This window comes from Lissotriton helveticus, chromosome 6 (assembly GCF_964261635.1).
Source record: "Lissotriton helveticus chromosome 6, aLisHel1.1, whole genome shotgun sequence".
Taxonomy (NCBI): domain Eukaryota; kingdom Metazoa; phylum Chordata; class Amphibia; order Caudata; family Salamandridae; genus Lissotriton; species Lissotriton helveticus.
In genome coordinates this window covers 2,060,549,827-2,060,569,204 of record NC_136067.1, presented here as the reverse complement: position 1 = coordinate 2,060,569,204, position 19,378 = coordinate 2,060,549,827, and the positions used below count along the sequence as shown (strand labels likewise).

Here is a 19,378-nt window from a genome sequence, read left to right as displayed (position 1 = left end):
TTTTCATGTGGGAGCATAGAATTTGATTTTGTCCTGCAGTATTCAGGGGCCGCACTTGTGTAGTGCTCTGTGTGCGTAGCACAGGAGCTTGAACTTGGCTCTTTGGCGCACAGGCAGCCAGTGGAGCTCCCACAGACATGCTGATGCCGAGCTGTATTTGCTTTTATTGTAGAAAACCTTGGCGGCTGTGTTATGGTTCACCTGCAGTCGGGTCAAAGATAGTCTGGCATGCCCACATAGAGCGCATTCCCATAATCTAGACTACTTGAAAGTAGTGCCTGGGTAATGGTCTTCCTGCAGTTCAAGGGGATCCGTGAGAAGAGTCTTCTTAGTAGCTTTTCCCACACAACGCTCGGACTTGGTCCTGCCTGGTTAGTGCATTGTTGATGAGTATGCCCAGGGTTTTTATAACCCGTTTGGGTTCTGGGACAGTTCCCAGACTTGGGGCCAGATGTTGGAAGGCAAATATCGGTCGATAACGGCCGATTTTGGCCGTTACCAACCGGTATTTGTTTTTCAGATGTAGGGGGCCCAAATTTTAACGATTCTGTAAATTTACTGATTCGGTAAATTTAGATGTAGGTGGCACTTAAAATAGTGCCACAGGCCCTTTAGAATTCATTATTTACCATGAAATACTATTTCATGGTAAATAACGAATTCCTGTGTACATGCACATCTGTGCATGTACACCTGTGCCATGTGGCACACATACATGCCCTAAGGGCATGTATGTGTGTCACATGGCATACAAGTCAGAATCAGGGGTGCAACAGGGTGTCAAAGTGACACCCTGTCCCCCTTGTCAATTCGGTAATTTTAAGGCCCATAGGAATCAATGGCAATTACCGAATCTGTAAATACCGATTCGGTAAATACCGAATCCTACAGATTCTGTATTTTTTACCGATTTTTTTACCTACATTGGATTTACCGAATCATAAACACCGAAACGGTAAAATTCGGTATTTATGAATCGGTAAATCCAATTTACCTACATCTAGCCCCTGGTGAGCTCCTCCAAAAAGCAAGATCTCTGACTTCTCAAAATTTCGTTTCAGGCGCTGGTCTGTCATCCAAGTTGCTGTTTCTGAAAGTGAGTTCATTAGGTTTTTCCTGGTATTCACATGTCTTTCTTCGAAGGCAATTAGTAGATGTGTATCCATGTAGGAGCAGGTATTGAAGCCCCATTTTCTGCTGATCTTGGCCAAAGAGAAGACATAGGCATTGAAAAGGATAGGGTTCAGGGAAGCTCCCTGTGGGACACAGTAGCTAAGGTGAGAGGAGAAGAGGCCCACTAGAACTTTTTGTGTTCTGTTACATAGAAAGTAGTTGAACCACTGAAGTGCTTTTGAGAGTAGTCCCTTTTCGTGCAAGATGCTCAGCAGAAGGTTGTGTGATATGGTATCAAACGCCGCCGACAAGTCCAAAAGGATCAGGGCAGCAGCTTTGCCCTGGTCCACTAAGGATCAAATGTTGTCCAATACCGCAAGTAGGGTGGCTTCTGTGCTGTTTGAAGTTCTAAAGCCAGTCTAAGATGGGTCCAGGAGCTCAGTGGTTTCTAATTATTGACTAATTGTTTATTGACCAGTTTCCCCAGTACCTTGGACAAATATGGAAGTTGGGAGATTGGTCAGTTGTTTGCAGAGTTGTGGACTTCTATTCCAGCTTTTTTTAAATAATGGGAATACAATGGTTTCCTTCCATATATCCAGGAATACTGCTGTCCCAGTCCAGAGGGTTCCTATGCTATGTAGTCTAGGATTTAATAAAGGAATAAGCAAGACCATAAGTTCCAGACTTGAAAGAAAAAGACTGAACTGGAACAGAAAGTAACAAGTGGACTTGGGAACCTTGGCAGGGATGTGAAAGGGAGTTACACTTCCTGCACTTGTAGGGTTATCATTTACTCCATACCAATCATGGGATTCTAATCACATCACACTGTAGTGTACCAAGAGGTCAATTCCCAGAATGCATTACATGGGTAAGCAAAAGCACTGAATGGGCTATGCTGCTCCAGATGATACCATGTCCAAGGCACAGAGTCAATGTTCAGACACTGCCTCATTCACTTAGAAATCACACACGTTTCAGGAGTTCAGGGTCGCATAATGGTCTTTCTGTGGTTCAAATCAAGATCCCGAAAGCCTTGTTAGAGCAGGTGATGTAGTCTGGATTTTTTCTTTTCCTTCTCATGATTTTTGTCTCGTTTTTTCCATTATCAAACTGAATATCCCAGAATGCAAAGCCAAACTACAGATAAAAAGCTATTTGCAATGGCCTTGGAACGCTTGAGAGCTCTGAGTTTAGACCACTGATGAAGTGTAAGGCTGACCCTTCTAATTCAGACACATTGACAGCAAGAAAGTAAAGTGCACAAAATAAAACATTTAGGGGTTTGTTTGCAAGCAACATGGGAAACAGTGATGTACGGGCAGGGCAAAGGGCTTGTAAATAAGCACCACAGCTGGCAAGTTTCTTAGTTCCTTGTGTGATATACTGCTCTCCTGCAGGTTTTTCCTTTAAATTCTGGGGCTTATAGTTGCGTTTTATAATGAAATACACAGGACTCCACGGCCAAAATTTAAACAAAAACACCTGGACTGGAGCAGTACATCACGCATGGACCTTGGAAACTTGGTAGGGCTAAAAATTACCAACCAGGATGGGAAACAACCTTTACAACGCAACTTTTACAACACACTTCCATTTCAACGAAACTTTTACTACACAACATCCATTACATCGCATGCCATTACAACGCAACCATTACAACGCATGACACTACAACGCATACCACTACAACGCATGTCATTACAATGCAGTCATCACAACGCATACCCCTACACTATCCAATACTTACCATACATGCAATGTAATGTTATGCGTTGTAATGGTATGCATTGTAAAGGTAGTATGCGTTGTAATGGAATGCGTTGTAAAGGTAGTTTTTAAAAATTAGTTGTAATGGTATGTGTTGTAATGGAATGCGTTGTAATGGATGTTGCGTTGTAAAGGTATGTGTTGTAAAAGTATGCATTGTAACATCATACAACCCTCCAGGATTTACGCAGTTTAGTTTAATCTGACATTTTATGAATGCAGACAGTACCATTGGAAATGTACATTGAGAGTGTATAACATCTACTGAAGTGAAAGTGATGTTTAACCCATTTTGTAAACTTAGTACCCTTGAAAACATGTAGAATTTTTATGAAAAATAGTTTTTAACTCTTTGGAGCTGCAAGCTGGGGGGGATTCTTCTGTACAGGTGGAGAGGATGTCACAGCCCGGGTCTTCAGATCAGAGCTCTTGTGAGCCCCACCTCCATGCATGAGCATGTCAACCCCTCCAGGGTTGTATATTGGTACTTGTAGTGCTGAACAACATAAACGACTTAAACAGCACTACAAGTTAAAAACTACATGTGTGGACAGGCCCATAGTCAGAAGTTATTTTTAGGCGGATATGGCTTTCAGCTATGAGCCAACATTAATTCTGTGCTTTATAGATACATTCCTTCCCAAATACTGTTTATATTACTAAATATCAACCCTCAGAATATGATGGTACAAGAATATTGAGGACAGAATATCAAAAGGTAAGTGCATACTGGGAAGTATAGATTTACTATTCCTTGCTCCTCATTTGCATACCTTGAAGATATATATGTCACATAGGTACATATAGTAGGCATGACATATAAAAAATATACACTTATCAACCTTTTGATATTTTGAATTCAATATTTTGTCCTGGATATTCTATTCTATTGATATTCTGGTTTCAATATTCAGGTGCACATGGAGAGATTCTATGTGAATGATTAGGTGGATTTTTTTAAGGCACATATTAACCCCTTGCCTGCTTATGACGAGCCCAGCTCATCATAAGGCACAGTGGAGCTGTGCTCATGACGAGCTGGGCTCGTCATAACGGCCGCTCCACTCCCCCGCGAGGTGAATTCCACATCTGTGCGGACGTTCTATGGGAGTGGGCGGAGTCATGACAAGCCCTGCGCGGCATGAGCACAGCTCCACTGCGCGGCCTCCCTCCACCCCGCACAGGAGTGGAATAACCCCCGCGGTTAAGGGGTTAAAGCACTCAATCAACGCTTCCCAGTTCAACTTTAAATCCTATCCATTAGATGAGATTTAAAGTAGAAGGGGGTCAACTAGGTTGACTGGCAACGTTGGGTATTTTCTAAACTGTTAAAGCTTTGCAAAATCCAAAGTTTATGAAGTTCTCTTTTTTAAAAAAAGGTAAGCTTGCCGCAGCTCAGAGCCCTCCCTCCCACACCTCTTCGTAAATTAGTGGATTTCCAGCCTCTTAACTAAAATTGTTTTGGTTGAGGATGTCCTACTTGGAACATTCTGCATCAGGAAAGCATCATATCTGGAAGCCCCGAAGGGATGACCCATCCCTCACGTGCATGTAGGAAAATTAATCTGCTACATTAAGTGTGCAGTTTCCTAATTACCCCCAACTTCGCGAGATATTTAAAATATTTTTGAAGAGAGCTTTGAGGATATTAATTAAATACCATTTTGTACAATTAGTTGCTAACAGTGTGTTTTAAAGATTCTAGGGCTGCTACTATAGTGAAAACTAAGTAGAATTTAAATGTCATTTTACGAGGGAAATTGGGAAGGACCCACAATGAATTTCATTGTACAACTGTGGCAAAAGATAGATCGTTCAATTACCTTTCATTGAAAGCATCAGTTAAATGTGCATGGACTTTAAATAGGTTCCAACATTGGCATACAGCTCTTATAGTTACAGGCAGGTTGTGCAAAAGAAGTTGTAAAAAAGGAGGACTGCGTTAGACATTGACCAGCAAGACAAGTAGGCATGGAAAAGTATAAGTGATTGTGCAAGCTCCATTTGAGACTGTGGCCCGGCTGCGGACACTAATTCCTTCTCCAGTTAGAGGCGCCCTAGATAGGCAGGCAGCAGCACTGCCTCTAAGGCTCTGAGTAGTAGTTAGAAGATTTGCATCTAGGATAACATATCTCCTTATTGCTGCTTCCCTGGTACCTTCCATTTGGATTCTTTAGAGTCCTCCACTTCTGAAATTATGGGCAGTGTCTAATCTTTCGCATGTAGAACATTTTGTGCATAGAATCCTGAAGCGTCACCCTCTATGTGGCTAACATTGCTCAGACGAGCAGGCGCTCTTCTGAGTGGTGATTGGCGACAGTATGGAAGAAGCCTGCCATTGAAGTTGAAAATATTTACTTGCATTACTACAGATTCAGCTAAAAGTCAAGTTTCATATTTCTGTGAAAGAAGATTTCAGAATTTGTAAGGATCTGTTAAATTCCTACCACATAGGGCCAGATGTAGGAAGGCAAATACCGGTCGGTAACAGCTGATTTCGGCCGTTACCGACCGGTATTTGGAGTTTGGGATGTAGGGGCATGTTAAAATACAGATTCGGTAATTTTACCAAATCGGTAAAATACCGAATCAGTATAATTACCGAATCTGTATTTTGACATGTAGGTAGCACTGTAATCAGTGCTACAGGGGTTTGAGAATTCTTAATTTACCACCAACTAGAAGCTGGTGGTAAATTATGAAAACCCTTTAAAAAGTATTTCTTTTGCTTTTTAAACAGTGCCATGTTGCAGACATGTGCACCCATGCACAATTGAGGGGTGCAACAGGGTGTCAAAGTGACACCCTGCCACCCTTCAATGTTTCCCCCAATTACGGAATCGGTATTTACCGATTCGGTAATTACCGAATCATACCGATTCAGTAATTAATTCAGTAAAATTACCTACATCCCGATTGCCAGTTCTTAAATACCGAATCGGTATGATTCAGTATTTAAGAATCGGTAATCTGGGATTACCTACATCTGGCCCCTAGTGTTTCCACACTTCTGTCAGTAAAAATGCTACTCCAAATGTTCACCAAGTATTATTCCTTCATATAATTAATTATGTAGGATCTCACAACAGCAACGTATTTGCCACGATCAAAAATGAGATAAATATAAAGCATAATTTCAAAGGAGTTGATACATTTTAAAAAGCATCTTCTTACTACACAGATCTTAAATTACAATATACAAAGATCCGAAAATATTACTCGTTCTGAGGAGATGTCTAGTGAGGTCAATTATAATACAAATGTTTGCAGTCTCAGATACCCTGGTTATGGTTTCTACATTATTTGGTTTAAGGAGATGGATACTCATCATGTTGTCTAATTATCTAGCTATTAAATATTTTCTGAAAGATAGACAGTCTATTACAGCGCCCATTCTGAAATGGCATGCTATATTGGGATATTTCAGGTTCACAATACTACTGGTATTGGTATTTGGAGCCTACTGCAGATGGGGCATTAACCTAATAAACGATCTGTCCCCTTTAAATAAAAAAAATAAAAAAAATCAATTGCCTCCTCATGCCTAGCCCTGACTTGAAGTGCGCAACACGGAACGTTATATTCTGCCCTCGCGCCTTGAAAACCTCCAGCCCAATCTTAGCGCGCCCCCACAGCAGCGGGGCATACCAATGCCCGAATTAGTCCGGGGGTGAACGCTCTTCGCGCATCGCCCCCAAGACCCCATCGGGCAATAACCACCCCCCACTCCAATTCGGGGTAAGAGGCCGCTTTATTGGACAGATAGGCATTACATAATATAATAACATAACATAACATAGCATCAACAATTTCCCGATCTAACACCCCATCCCCTACTCCAATATCCCCCTGACCACTAATCCCACACTTTGTTCGGCCTAACCTTCTCCCCGAGCCTATGTCCCTCTCCTGCCTACCTCTTGACTCCAACTTCTCTCCCCTGCTTCCCTCTGACCGAACCTATTCCTAATGCCCCCAACCCTTCCTGCCTGTCTTGATTTCCTCCCAATCTGCCACCAGGAAAAACCCTATCACAGGTGTTTTTCCTGTCCCCCCCCCGACCCCAAAGCAAATGTCTGTACATAACCAAATCATATGCCATAAAAACCTCTGTCGCCAAACAGAAAATCTTTATTACAAATGTAGACAAAAACACGCATAGATATGGAAAAAACAGTAGATTGATCCAAATAACTGTCGCCAAACAGTGAACCGATCTAACATAAAAGCATACATGGAAAAAACTATCACCTCAAGAAACGCTGAAAGAGAAAAATATACAGCTACATTTGTAAAAAACCTTGTAAAACATCGGTAAAACTGTAAGAGGAACGAAATGGGCGAGGAATAGGAAGGATAGGGGGGTGGAAATAACAAGGCCAGAGAAAGGCGGAAACAGCAATAGGGAAAAAGATGCAGTTAAAATGTAACAATAAAAACATACTACTGAACCAACATGTGTAATTCAGGTACTGCCGCTAAAACAGTACCACGTCAAAACCAAGGATTGATGCGTAAAATTCCAGCAAGTAACTCACGAATGCGTAGCGGATAAACCTCATTACCCATAAAAGAAAGGTGCACCCCATCATGCCGGAAAAATTGAAAACTGCTCTGTTAATGTCATCATGCTCTAACCAAAAAATACGATTTATGAAACAAAAACGTTGCAGATCCCTGTTCACTTTTCTCCGAGCACGTTCAACATCCGTGTAACTATTTGCCCCTCTCCACACTCTCCTGGGCAGTAGAGCAGTCAAAATGAGCTGGCAACGGGGCCATGTTTTCAAGAAAACTTCTATGTCAGCTTTCATGTCAATCAGTAAACCTAAACCAGATAATTGGACCAAATCATTTTCTCCCAGATGAAGTAACAGAATATCCGGCATGGTTTGAAAATAAAACTCACTTATCAGTGGGAGCAACTGTCCCCACCTCATCCCACTTTTGCCCCACCAAGACAAGGCCACTGCATCAGACAAGAAGCCCAAATTGCGGCCAAAATGACGTTTGTTCGCCTGCGTGGCAGCCCACTTGATGAACGAGTGGCCAATGAGCCATACTTGCTTGCGACCTGAAAATAAAAAACAATTAATACCCAAGAGCTAAATAATCTGATCGAGCTGTCCAATATAACGTAAAAAGCAATCGGAAGACCAACGCCCCAATAATTTAATGCTGTCAGCGGAGAAACCCTACCTGACCGCCTCTGAGGCTGCCCCAATGCAAAAAGAATGAGTACCAAATCTCTTGGGATCCTCGGCAATGAGTGTTAAGGACTTCCGAAGGATGGCTAACAATTGAGATGCTTTGAATGGAGAGCCATCCTGGTGGCGAAACACAAAAATGGAAAGGGCACCTCCAATGCTGGAAAATTCAAACCACGCTTACATGGGGCAAAGAAATCCCCCCATGGCCGGTAACATGACCCTGGAACCCTTACCCGTTTGATCAGTTTTGGAATGAGCCAGGTAAATTTCAATGTGGGACTTCGAACAGGATACATTTGTGGTCTTCAAATCATCATTGACTGTAGTACCCAACAATTCCGACACCCTAAAAGCCCCAAAAAAGAGCCACACCATACACAGTTTTGATAAACAGACTTCAAATGCAGAAAAACAAACTTTGTGGAGGACAGCTATGGTCTTTGCCAATAATTTTAATGATAGGGGGTCCCTCTGCTGTTTGGACCAACCCTGAAGCATTCTCTTACCCATCGCTGTTGGTCCGTAACCCCAGAAAAATTTGCCATAGAAGGAAATACCTGCTAAATTGCCGGCTATGGTTAGGGAAGAAACATGTTTCTCAATGTTAAACATAATAAATCTCACTACATCCTCCCTACGCTGTCGTAAACCCCCACCAGTGTGAGATCGGAACAGGGCACCTGAATCTAAAAATTCCAGCCAAGCTCTTCTGTAAGCCAATTTGGTGCTGTGTGCGAGAGAGTTCTCGATGAGTTGACAAGCATTCACATCCACAGAGTCCATAGCTCGCTGGGAATGGGAGTCTTCTGCGAATCCGCTCCCGGCGCCAAACCACGGAATCTCTCCCACTGAAAACGAGACAGTGCATCCGCAATATTATTGTTGATGCCAGCAATGTGCTTGACCTTGAACACAATATTGAGTTGTAAACATCCAAGCATAAATAATTGCAGCAGCTTCAGCAGCTGTCTATCTTTTGCTTTCTGCCCGTTAACCAAATCTACCACAGACTTGTTATCCACATTGAAAAGCACTGTCTTATTTGCCAAGTTGTGACCCCATATTCGGAGAGCCACGATAAGTGGAAAAAATTCCAGAAAGGCAATTCTCTTCTTAGTGTCAAACCAGCGCTCCGGCCATTGCTCCGCACACCATTTACCATCCCAAAAGAGGCCAAAACCATGAGCACCAGACGCATCAGAAAAAAGCTGTAGGTGACAGAAAAAGTTATCCTCCACAGACCAAAGAGTAATACCATTAAAATCTGATAGAAAAATCGACCACACCTCAAAATCAGCTCTCATGTGTGCCGAAACCCTGATTCTGTGGTGAGGGAGTCGCAAACCTGACATAGCATATCCTAGCCTCCTGCAAAAAGACCTGCAGGCACGGACAACCTTGCATACGAAATTTAAATGCCCCAGTAAGCATTGTGCTTCTAAAAAAGGTCAATTTGCTTGCCCCACGCGCCTTGTCCAGAAGCCCTGTGATTTCAACAATTTTCTTGTGTGGAAGCCTGGCCTGCATCTTTATAGTGTCTATTTCAGTGCCGAGATATGTCAGACAACAGCAAGGGCCCTCGGTTTTGTCCTCTGCTATGGGGACTCCCAAGGTTTCCGCTATGAATTGGAAACTCTTCAAAGCATCTGTGCATTGAGATGAATTTGCTGCACCTACAAAAAGAAAATCATCCAGGTAGTGGGTAATGTTCTCATGACCTGTGTGGTACGTAAAACACCACTGCAAAAAAGAACTGAAAGCCTCGAATAATTTACAAGAAATGGCGCATCCCATAGGGAGAGTCCTGTCAACAAAATATTGCCCTTCAAAATATATACCTAACAAGGAAAAATCCGATGGGTGCACCGGCAACAAACGAAAAGCAGATTTAATGTCACATTTTGCCAACTGTGCCCTCTCTCCTGTGTCCCTGATGATAGCGAACGCCAGATCCACTGATTCAAAATGTACCATGGAGTCCTCTTTGGAAATTAAATCATTAACTGAGGATCCTTCCGGCCATGATAAATGTTGAATCATCCTGAACTCACCCTCAGCCTTCTTGGGCACAACCCCCAGTGGAGACATAATCAAATTTGGCAAAGGGCAATGATCAAAGGGGCCCGCCATCCGGCCCTCTTGAACTTCAGACAACAATTTCGACCGCACTACAAGTGGGAATTGTCGGGCAGATTTCAAGTTTTGTGCAAATCTGGGGCGTCTAGGACCTTGATACCCCAACCGAAAACCTTCCCGAAAACCCCATCGTAAAAGCGCAGCCCCCTGTGTGTCAGGATAACACAGCAACCAATTACATAAAATGTCCACTTTGATGGGAGTAAAAGCCTTTGTTGCCAAACTGGGGAGGAAAACCTCTGCCCCTGCCTGCAAAAACTGTTCCCCCGTGATTCTGTTCCCCGAACCACTGTGTGACGGCGTGTTTACCCCCGCACTTGGAGCTCTCATGTTTGTATTTGCAGAGGTTGCGCAAACAATATCCTTTATTGAAATTCCAGCATGCCCCAGAGACAATGGTGTTGGTTCTATTCCAGGCCGCATCCACCCCCCCGGGGTAGGTCTAGTCTGAAAGGGCAGATAAGATACCGCTAAACCACTGGCCGTGTGCATAGATGGGGGTGGCCTCTGGGGATACATCCACTGAACCCACAGCTCATTGTCTACCTCTCCCCATGGCTTGTGAGGCAATATTGATAAACGTGCCCTAAACTCCTCATCGTAATGAAGCCATGCGTATCCCCCAAACTCAGATGCAGCTTTCCTAATGATATCTAGGTACTTAAAGAGCGATACCGATCTGTCTGCCTATTTTTCGCAATATACACTGGCAAAAATAAGGAATGCAGACGTCCAAGAATCTATGTTTGTGGGAACCCGTGGTCGTTTGAAAAGTTCCCAAGCCTCTTCCTTGGAGCCTTCCTTAGCTTGTATGTCCCTGTGGAGAAGTTTAAAAACATCAACAAAATCCCCTTTCCATATCTTGTCTTTTGTGGCTTTACTTAAATGTGCTCCCAAAGGCATAGCAACACCCATATAAGGCAGACGTTTGAAAACACAAACCGTTTTCTGTTCAAGCTCTGTTGTGTTCGAAATCTCAGCTACTACTTGTGCCTGACTCACAGTGGGCACTGACCCTCCCTCTTTAGTATCAAGGGCGTAATCCCGAGAAGCCTCTGAAAGCACATGCAACCCATCAGTACCCACACCTTTGTCCACCTTCGCACGTTTAGCACACCAAGCAAGGGTCTCACCTGGCATATTCTGTGGCACACACTCAGCTGCGCCATGCTTCACCCCTTTGCTCGAGGTCTTCATACACCTTCCGGGATTGCCAGCTTCGCCACCTCTGGTCTGCAAGAAATAGAAGCTGGACAACTCTTTAGCTCGCCCCCCCAATGGCCCAGCGTGAGATAAAGCACCCTCTACACCCTCAGATCCTGACAGCTCCCCCTCCTCCAGTGAATCTTCTCCCCCCTCCTGTGAGCAATGACCTACCACCCCTTCTGCATCATAAACACCACTCACAGCACTACCACTAGGGCGCTCCCCATCTCCAACACCACCGTCAAATTCTTCCCAATTTACAACTGTTTTGAAACGTGTAAGTCTCTCGCCATCAATTGGGGTGGGAAAAGTCGCCAAAAACTTCCCTGTCTTCTTGCTTCTGTCATTGCAGGACGTGGGAAGCCTGGGTGGCACGCTCTCACTACCCGGTTTCGTGCCTGGCAGTGTTTTTCCCCCGCCGGACTGCAAAACGCCATATTTTGCAGCTGAAAATGTGTTATCTCGCTGTAAGCGCTTTAGCCTGCGCCCGTCTGTTATTTCATGCGGCATCCATACCCACTGGCCCGGCCCCTCCAATGTCTGAATATCAGAAGCCTGATCTTTGCTCATGGTAGAAGGCACAGTGAACAAAGGAGGGGAACACAAATATCTGTGGGGTACTAGAATGCACTCATTGGAAACAGCATCGGTAGGCATGGCCAATGTGTTCACAGCAATAGGAGGGGAGAAAGTAATTGCCTCACTGCAAAAACAGCGCCATCGGCCTGAGATACTACAGGAGATAAACGTCTGTCCAATGACAAAGTAGGCGAAATGACATTCTTCCCTGCCTTTTGTAAACCAAAAATGTTAATGTCCCTCACTGCATGCATTGCAGGAATTAATGGTGGCTTATTCCCACTCTTGGCATTAGGGGTCGCACAAGTCACATGAAAAGCATCCTGTACAGAAAATGTCTTAGAAATGGGGCGCTTTCTAAAATTAGCTTGCCTCTGGACATGAAAGGTAGGCAGGGGGCGAGTGCAGACTTTCTTCTTCATGCCTCGTAAACCTTTGGTGACAGGAACGACGTTGGAAGGGACAGAAGCGAGCCCTGAGGGGCCAGGAGACTGCTCTGCCTTTTTAAATTGTTGTAACAGGGGGCCACCTTTAACTAAAGGCACAGGCGAGTCCTCGCTAGATAAGCAAGCAACCACAGCCGCAGAAACACCATTGGCAGCTTGGCGCCCCCCCCCCTCTCCAGTCCAACCCATGACTGTGACAGAACACCAGGCACGAGTAAATCCTCGCGCCCAGCTTCTGCCAGCATCCGGAGCGCCTCCCTGACAGAGGAGGCTGTCTGCTCCATAAGTACAGAGAAACCGCTAATAAATGGAATTAATACTTAAATACACAAGCTGCCGTCAAATTGCCTCCTCACGCCTAGCCCTGACTTGAAGTGCGCAACACAAAGCGCCTGAAAACCTCCTGCCCAATCCTAGCGCGCCCCCACCCGCGAGCAGCAGCGGGGCATACCAATACCAGAATTAGCCCGGGGGCGAACGCTCTTCGCGCGTCCCCCCCAAGACCCCATTATGTAATATTATGTAATGTAATGTTATGGAATGTTATGTTATGTTTGTAATGTTATGTTATGTAATCTTATGATATGTTATGTAATGTTATGTTATGTAATGTTATGTTGTGTTATATGTTATGTTATGTAATGTTATGTTTTGTAATGTTATGTAATGTTTGACACCCCTGTGCTAAATTAGCGCTTTATATACTTATATTCATTCCTTCGTCGTGTTGTATTGTGTTGTGTAGTGTTGTGTAGTGTTGTGTGTCTGGTGTGTATGTGGTGTTATGTTCTAAAATGCCCTGCTGGCCCAGTAGTGGGGCTTCCGGGTGCTGATCATAGATGTGACAAAGAAGGATACAGTCTACCAGTGCATCACAGAGACGCGCAGATGGCGCCTCGGCTGGGCGCAGCAGGCCTTGCACTGCTTCTGAAAGCTCGAGGGGTTTGGGATCTTTCTTAACTGAAGGGTCAGAGTGTCCACAGGGCTGGAGCCAGGACTCGGAAGGAGCGTCCTCCCATCCTGGCTCCAGGTACAAGGGCCCAGTCCAAGCCTGAGAGTCTGAGGCGCCAGGAGGCAGGCATAGGCGCATCAAGGCAGCCCCACTGGGGCCTGCATGGAAAGGGTCTTAAGAGAGAGACATAGGGGTAGATGTATCAAAATTCCATTTTGCGATTTCTTAATAGCGATTCATAAGGAATAGCTATTTAGAATTCGTAAAATGGAATGTATGTAAAAAATTGCTATTTTTTAGAGATTTCTTAGTCTTCCTTATTTGCGAATTCGCACTTTGCGAATTCGCAAATAAGGAACAATTTCCCATGCATTCATTGTGAAATATTTCTCAATTTGCGAATCGCATTTTGCGAATTCGCAAATTGAGAATAATTTCAAGGGTGCAGGGGTGTCTCAAATACACCCTGCTGCACCCCTGAAATCTACATGTGTGTGCATATGGCGCACATACATGCCCTATGGGCATGTATCTGCGTCACATGCCACCTTCTCAAATGCCAAATACGGCATTTTTAAATAAAATCGCAAATTACCACCAACTGCAAGTTGGTGGTAATTTGCGATTTCTTTAAAAAATTCGCAATTTCAGAACCCCACATACATCACATTTAAGGAATCGCAAAATGTGCGATTCCTTAAATGCTTAAGAAAAATAAGGAATCGCAAATTATTGCGATTCCTTATTTTGCGATTTTTTTAATACATTCCCAGAAATGTAAAAAAGCCTTCAGCGATTCGCAAAGGCCGAAATTTCGGCCTTTGCGAATCGCAAAAGGCTTGATACATCTACCCCATAGAGCTCTGAACTGCGCATGCGTCTCGAGAGCAGCCAATGAAGCTTGCCAAGGAGTCGAGAACCTGCGCAGACGTTGGGGCAGAAAAGATTGACTCACGCGAGGTACCACTGAGTAATCCCATTGGCATTTGGGGCAGGCTGCTCTCCGTGCTCATGGGTCATGCCATGTGTGACCGCCGGCACCATATTATGGGGCGGAGACTTTAACATCCACCTATGCGATAATAATAATACAGATAAATGTGGGATAGTAGATGATGATGGAAATATGATCACTCACTTTACCCATTCACATGAAGGTGAAGAAATGAATGAGGCTGTAACCGAATTAGAACTGGGTTTTGCAAACGAACAAAAAACCTCTCAAGTACCTTTCACCCCAACCTTTAATGGCAGGGGACTGACGAGTCTGATAGACTACGTTATGATCTCAGCACATAAAGGTCCAAATATAGAATTATTCGAAGTACCCAAAAATCCTTTAAGTGACCACTTTCCGATAGTAATCAGTCTAAGAGAACAAAGAAAACAAAAAGATTTTGATACTTTTTCCTTATTGCATCAACAAAACTTAGAGATGGGGTCTCTTAATGGCTACACCCTAAAATGGGGAAACGTTGATAAAAAAGCGACCACTTCAACAATTGTTACAGCTTGTAAAAATGAGATTTCACTTTGTTTAGACCGTGAGGCAGAAAGCTCTAAGACAATAGCTAGCTTTAATATTATCACAGAAAAAATAAAAAAGGCTTTAACTAGATCTTGCAAACAGATTATCCGTGATAAAAAAGGCTGGTTCAACTCAGCTTGTACGAAAGCACATGTAAAACTAAAAAAAGCATTGGCCAGTAAGGATAGAGACAGGGTGGAAATTACCGCTCTAAGGAGAGAATATGCCCTAGCAATTAAAAACAGAAAACACGAGATAAAAACTGACCTCTGGGAGTGTCTAAAAAAAAGCACAGAACTCAAAGACAGTGTTGAGTTCTGGAAAATAGTAAGGTCACCATACCTCACAGGGAAGGAGGATATACCCTCTATTGATGTCGCGATTACCAACACTGAATGGGTAAAACACTACTCAAATGTCTTTTGTTTAAGTCCACCAGATAATATGGAAACAACGGACTTGCTGAAGCAAGTTATCTATCCACTAAACCTGCAGTTTACGCACGACGAGGTACAGAAAGCCTTAAAATCCACTAAATTAGGCAAAGCCCCGGGGCCCGACGGGGTTCCCGTTGACATTTATAAATACGAGGAAGAACTCTGGTCCCCGCTCCTGACAAATGTTTTAAACGCATCCCTAGAAGAAGGGCTGATAAAATCATGGAAGACCTCTATATTAGTCCCAATCTTCAAAAAGGGAGACCGAAACTCGCCAACTTGTTATAGGCCTATCTCCCTCCTGGACTCTCTCGGGAAGGTCGCTGGTCGGATAGTTCTCGAGAGACTCCAGGAGTGGGCAGTCACAAACAATGTCATATCGGACATACAATATGGCTTCCGCGAAGGTCTAGGCACTGTGGACCAAGCACTAAACCTGACCCTATTGGCAGGAAAATACTTAGAGGCCAAGGGGAGTGCCTTTCACATGGTGTATGTGGACTTATCCGCAGCCTTCGACTGTGTCATACATTCAAGGCTGTGGACGATCCTGTTGAATATGGGAGTAGATCCCCCTATTGTAGATTTCCTACGAGAACTCTATACTGGAACAACAGGCAGAGTGCGATTTGGGACAAAGGGTCAATTGTCAGATAGCTTCCGGGTAGAAAAGGGGGTCAGACAAGGATGCGTACTGGCCCCCTTTCTATTCACCCTCTATACAAATGGCCTTGAGACAGCACTGCTTGAGGGAAGTAGAGACCTCCCCTCTGTCGGTCGTCGGCATATACCCGCGCTGCTATATGCCGACGACGCAGTCATTCTAGCGAGAACATCTGTGGAACTGCAGCGAGAATTGGATAGATACTGTGAATTTATGTTGAGCTTGAATTTGTTTTTAAATGTTAAAAAAACTTTTACTATGCATGCGGGGAGGAAAAACATGAAACCTAAAACATTATTTGTGAAAGGGGAAGCTCTGGAAAGAACACCCACTTACCAATACCTGGGAATTGTCATTGACGACAAATTTAAGTGGAAAGCGGCAATCTCGGCGAGAAAACTATCATTTCTAAAAACAACAGCGGCCTTGAGAACATTTGTCCAAAAACTGGGTCACAAGCCACCTCTAGAAACCTTAAAAATTTATAAGGCAAAATGTGTTAGTACTGCTATCTATGGGGCAGGGATATGGGGACACGCAAACGTGACTGACTTACAAAAAATAGAAAATGCCTTCTTAAGATACCTATTGGGGCTGCCGAAAAATTCTTCTACATACGCCTGTCATGAAGAGCTGGGCATAGACCATCTAGAGGACATTATAAGAATACAACCTATAATTCTCTGGAGAAGAATTTGGGTCACTGAACAATGCAATTTAACTAGACTGATTATTCAAGATATTCAAACGCTGGAGCATTATGGGCGGATGAAATGGACAGCCTACGTTAATGCCTTTCTTACAGATATGGGACACAGACATTATTTTACAGATCCATTATCTTTATACAGCATTTCCAAAAAAGATCTGAGGAAAGCATGCTTATCACATTTGCACCAAACACGTCTGCTAAAAGAAATCCATAAATCCTCTGTACAACAAAGTTTACTAGTTCAAACAGTATCATCTATTGAACCTTATTTGCTGTATAACATGACCCCATTTGAAAAACTACTTCTGACACGCTTTAGGTTCAACATGTTCCACTTAATGGTCTGCTTTCCCATACAAAATGATTGGACATCAAAAATGTCATTGTGCCCTTGTGACTCCCAATCAAAGCAGTCGACAATACATACAGTCTTATTTTGTAAATTCTTTGAGGCACCCCGCAGACAATGGCTATTGCCCATATTTATATATTGGGGCCTACGCCAATGTCGCCCAGCCTATCTGGCGTTACAATACCTAGAAAATGAATTGATAGCAAAAGCAACTGTACGTTTTTTGAAATTTTGCATACGTCATAGGTCTAACCTCTGAAAAATCAAATGTATGAAGAGACTATAAGGGTTGGTACTAAGAGTCTATCCCCTTCTTTTAACGATTTTACAAAATGCATTTTAAACTCATGACTTTTTAATAGTCTTTTTAAACTGAATTAATGTATGAAATGTATTTTTATGAACTTTTATGGTCTTCTCTGCAAAACCGAATAAAGTGATTTTTTGATTTGATTTGATTTGACCGCCGGCACGCTCTCTGCCGTCCCCTCATCCTTTTGCTGGTGTGTTCTCCTGAACTTATATCAAGACGGAGACTGGAGTCCGGCGGCTCTCCCAGAGGCCTGTTCGTACTCCTCGCGCCTCTTGCAACAGAGACACTGCCTCACGCCTCGCGCCAGGGTCCTATTCCTGCCACGCCCCTCACTACAGAAGGCGGTAGTAAGGCATTCAGATGGGCTGGCTTTTGTTCTTGTGATATTATATATTTAATTCTAAACTTGTTTTTAACAGTTACCGTAAAGCCCGGAAAGTGTAAGAAAATCGATCGAGTACCATGTTTTAAGCCAGATAATAATACATGCACTGATGACGGCGGCTGCCTCGGGGATCAGAAATGCTGCTACATGCCGTGCGGATACAGGTGCACGGATCCTGTGACAGGTACGTGTCGCGTGTGTCCGTGGTGACTCTTGTATCATGTTGGTGTTAAATCATGACTTGTATCTCAAGCTGGGCCTGACCTTGAAAGGGGAGGTATCACCCTGCAGGTGTGGAGAGCCCTCCTTGTGATATTAAGGATACTGTCCTACTTCTATAGAAAAGAAATGGAAGGCGCACTCGAAGGAATTACGTAGGTACTTGTAATCTTGGGTTTTCTTTTCTTTATTTAGGTAATTCTACCAAAAAAGACATACACAGCCAACGCGTTTCGTTACTTGTTGTAACTTCGTCAGGGCTAAATCTGTATTGTTGATATTCAAGCCACGAACAAGAATGAAGATAAAGTGGATGGATGTGTTTTGAAGCAAGCGCAATTCCACAAGTACGGGAAGTCTCTTTGTGCTTTCTTGTTGTGATTGAGTCAAAGAGCCCGATTCCTAGGCGACTGTGATACAAAAGGAATAGACGGCTCCACAAATAATAGAGGGCACTCAAATACTATACTTGGCAAGGCTGCTCGATATGACGGTCTCCCGGCACGGTAACACGGGTTTGATACAAAGGTCCGTGCGGGAGACCGTCATCTCTGATTGGGGAGAGTAATATGTCCATGGGGCTGTTGTCTGGATTCTCGACACAGTCCAAGAATAAATCTCGCATTCACTACCGAGGCGTACTATATACGTTGTAAGCCAAATCCTGCATAGAAGTATCTCTATCTACATCGTAGAGACAAGTACCCTTTCCACCAACGGCGGCAGGTTGCATTTAAGTTTATTTCAAACCAGGCACATCGAGCAGCCTTGCCAAGTCTTCTTATAACACAGCCAGCATGGGCTCCGTGTTGTGGCGCTGTGCAGAAACAGAATAGGGAGTTAATAACGGGGTATACCCTAAAAAACTCTCTGACCTGGGTCTGTTATGTAGGTACAAAGGTATTGGTCAGGGTCTAATGATTGTAACACAGATTATATCATAGAAATCTTTACATTAATGAATTATTTAAAGCTTCTTCTGCGCAGTACAAAAGTATTTATTCACACATATTCGGTATTCAGTATCATTATCCGGGGCGCGTGTATTCATGACCTCACTTGCGGCCCGGCAGCGCTGATGAATACACGCGCCCCGGAGGGGCCCTGACGAAAGTACTTGGGCCATAAAAAGATTCCCCATATCTGGCGAAGATGAAATAAGAAAAAATGGACAAATAATCACACAACGTTGAGTTGAAAAACCTAGGATTTCCCAGTCATTAACAGCCACAATGAAACCAATGATGGTCCAACAGTAAAGGCCACTGGACGGCCATTTAATAAGTGCTCCTGCACCTTTAAGTCCTGAAGAAGACCCCAGCATGAGGCTTCAATAAACCCTTAATCCAGGGG

At 43.7% G+C, this 19,378-nt stretch overlaps 1 protein-coding gene across 1 annotated transcript in view; it reads left to right on the top strand.

The window, feature by feature from the left end:
* LOC144762022 (antileukoproteinase-like) overlaps positions 1–19,378 on the top strand; it is a 97,215-nt gene that overhangs the window by 52,467 nt on the left and 25,370 nt on the right. Inside the window, exon 3 of the mRNA XM_078647188.1 lies at positions 17,841–17,990. Within this exon, the coding sequence (XP_078503314.1) occupies positions 17,841–17,990 (150 nt within the window). The remainder of the gene's footprint in view (positions 1–17,840; positions 17,991–19,378) is intronic.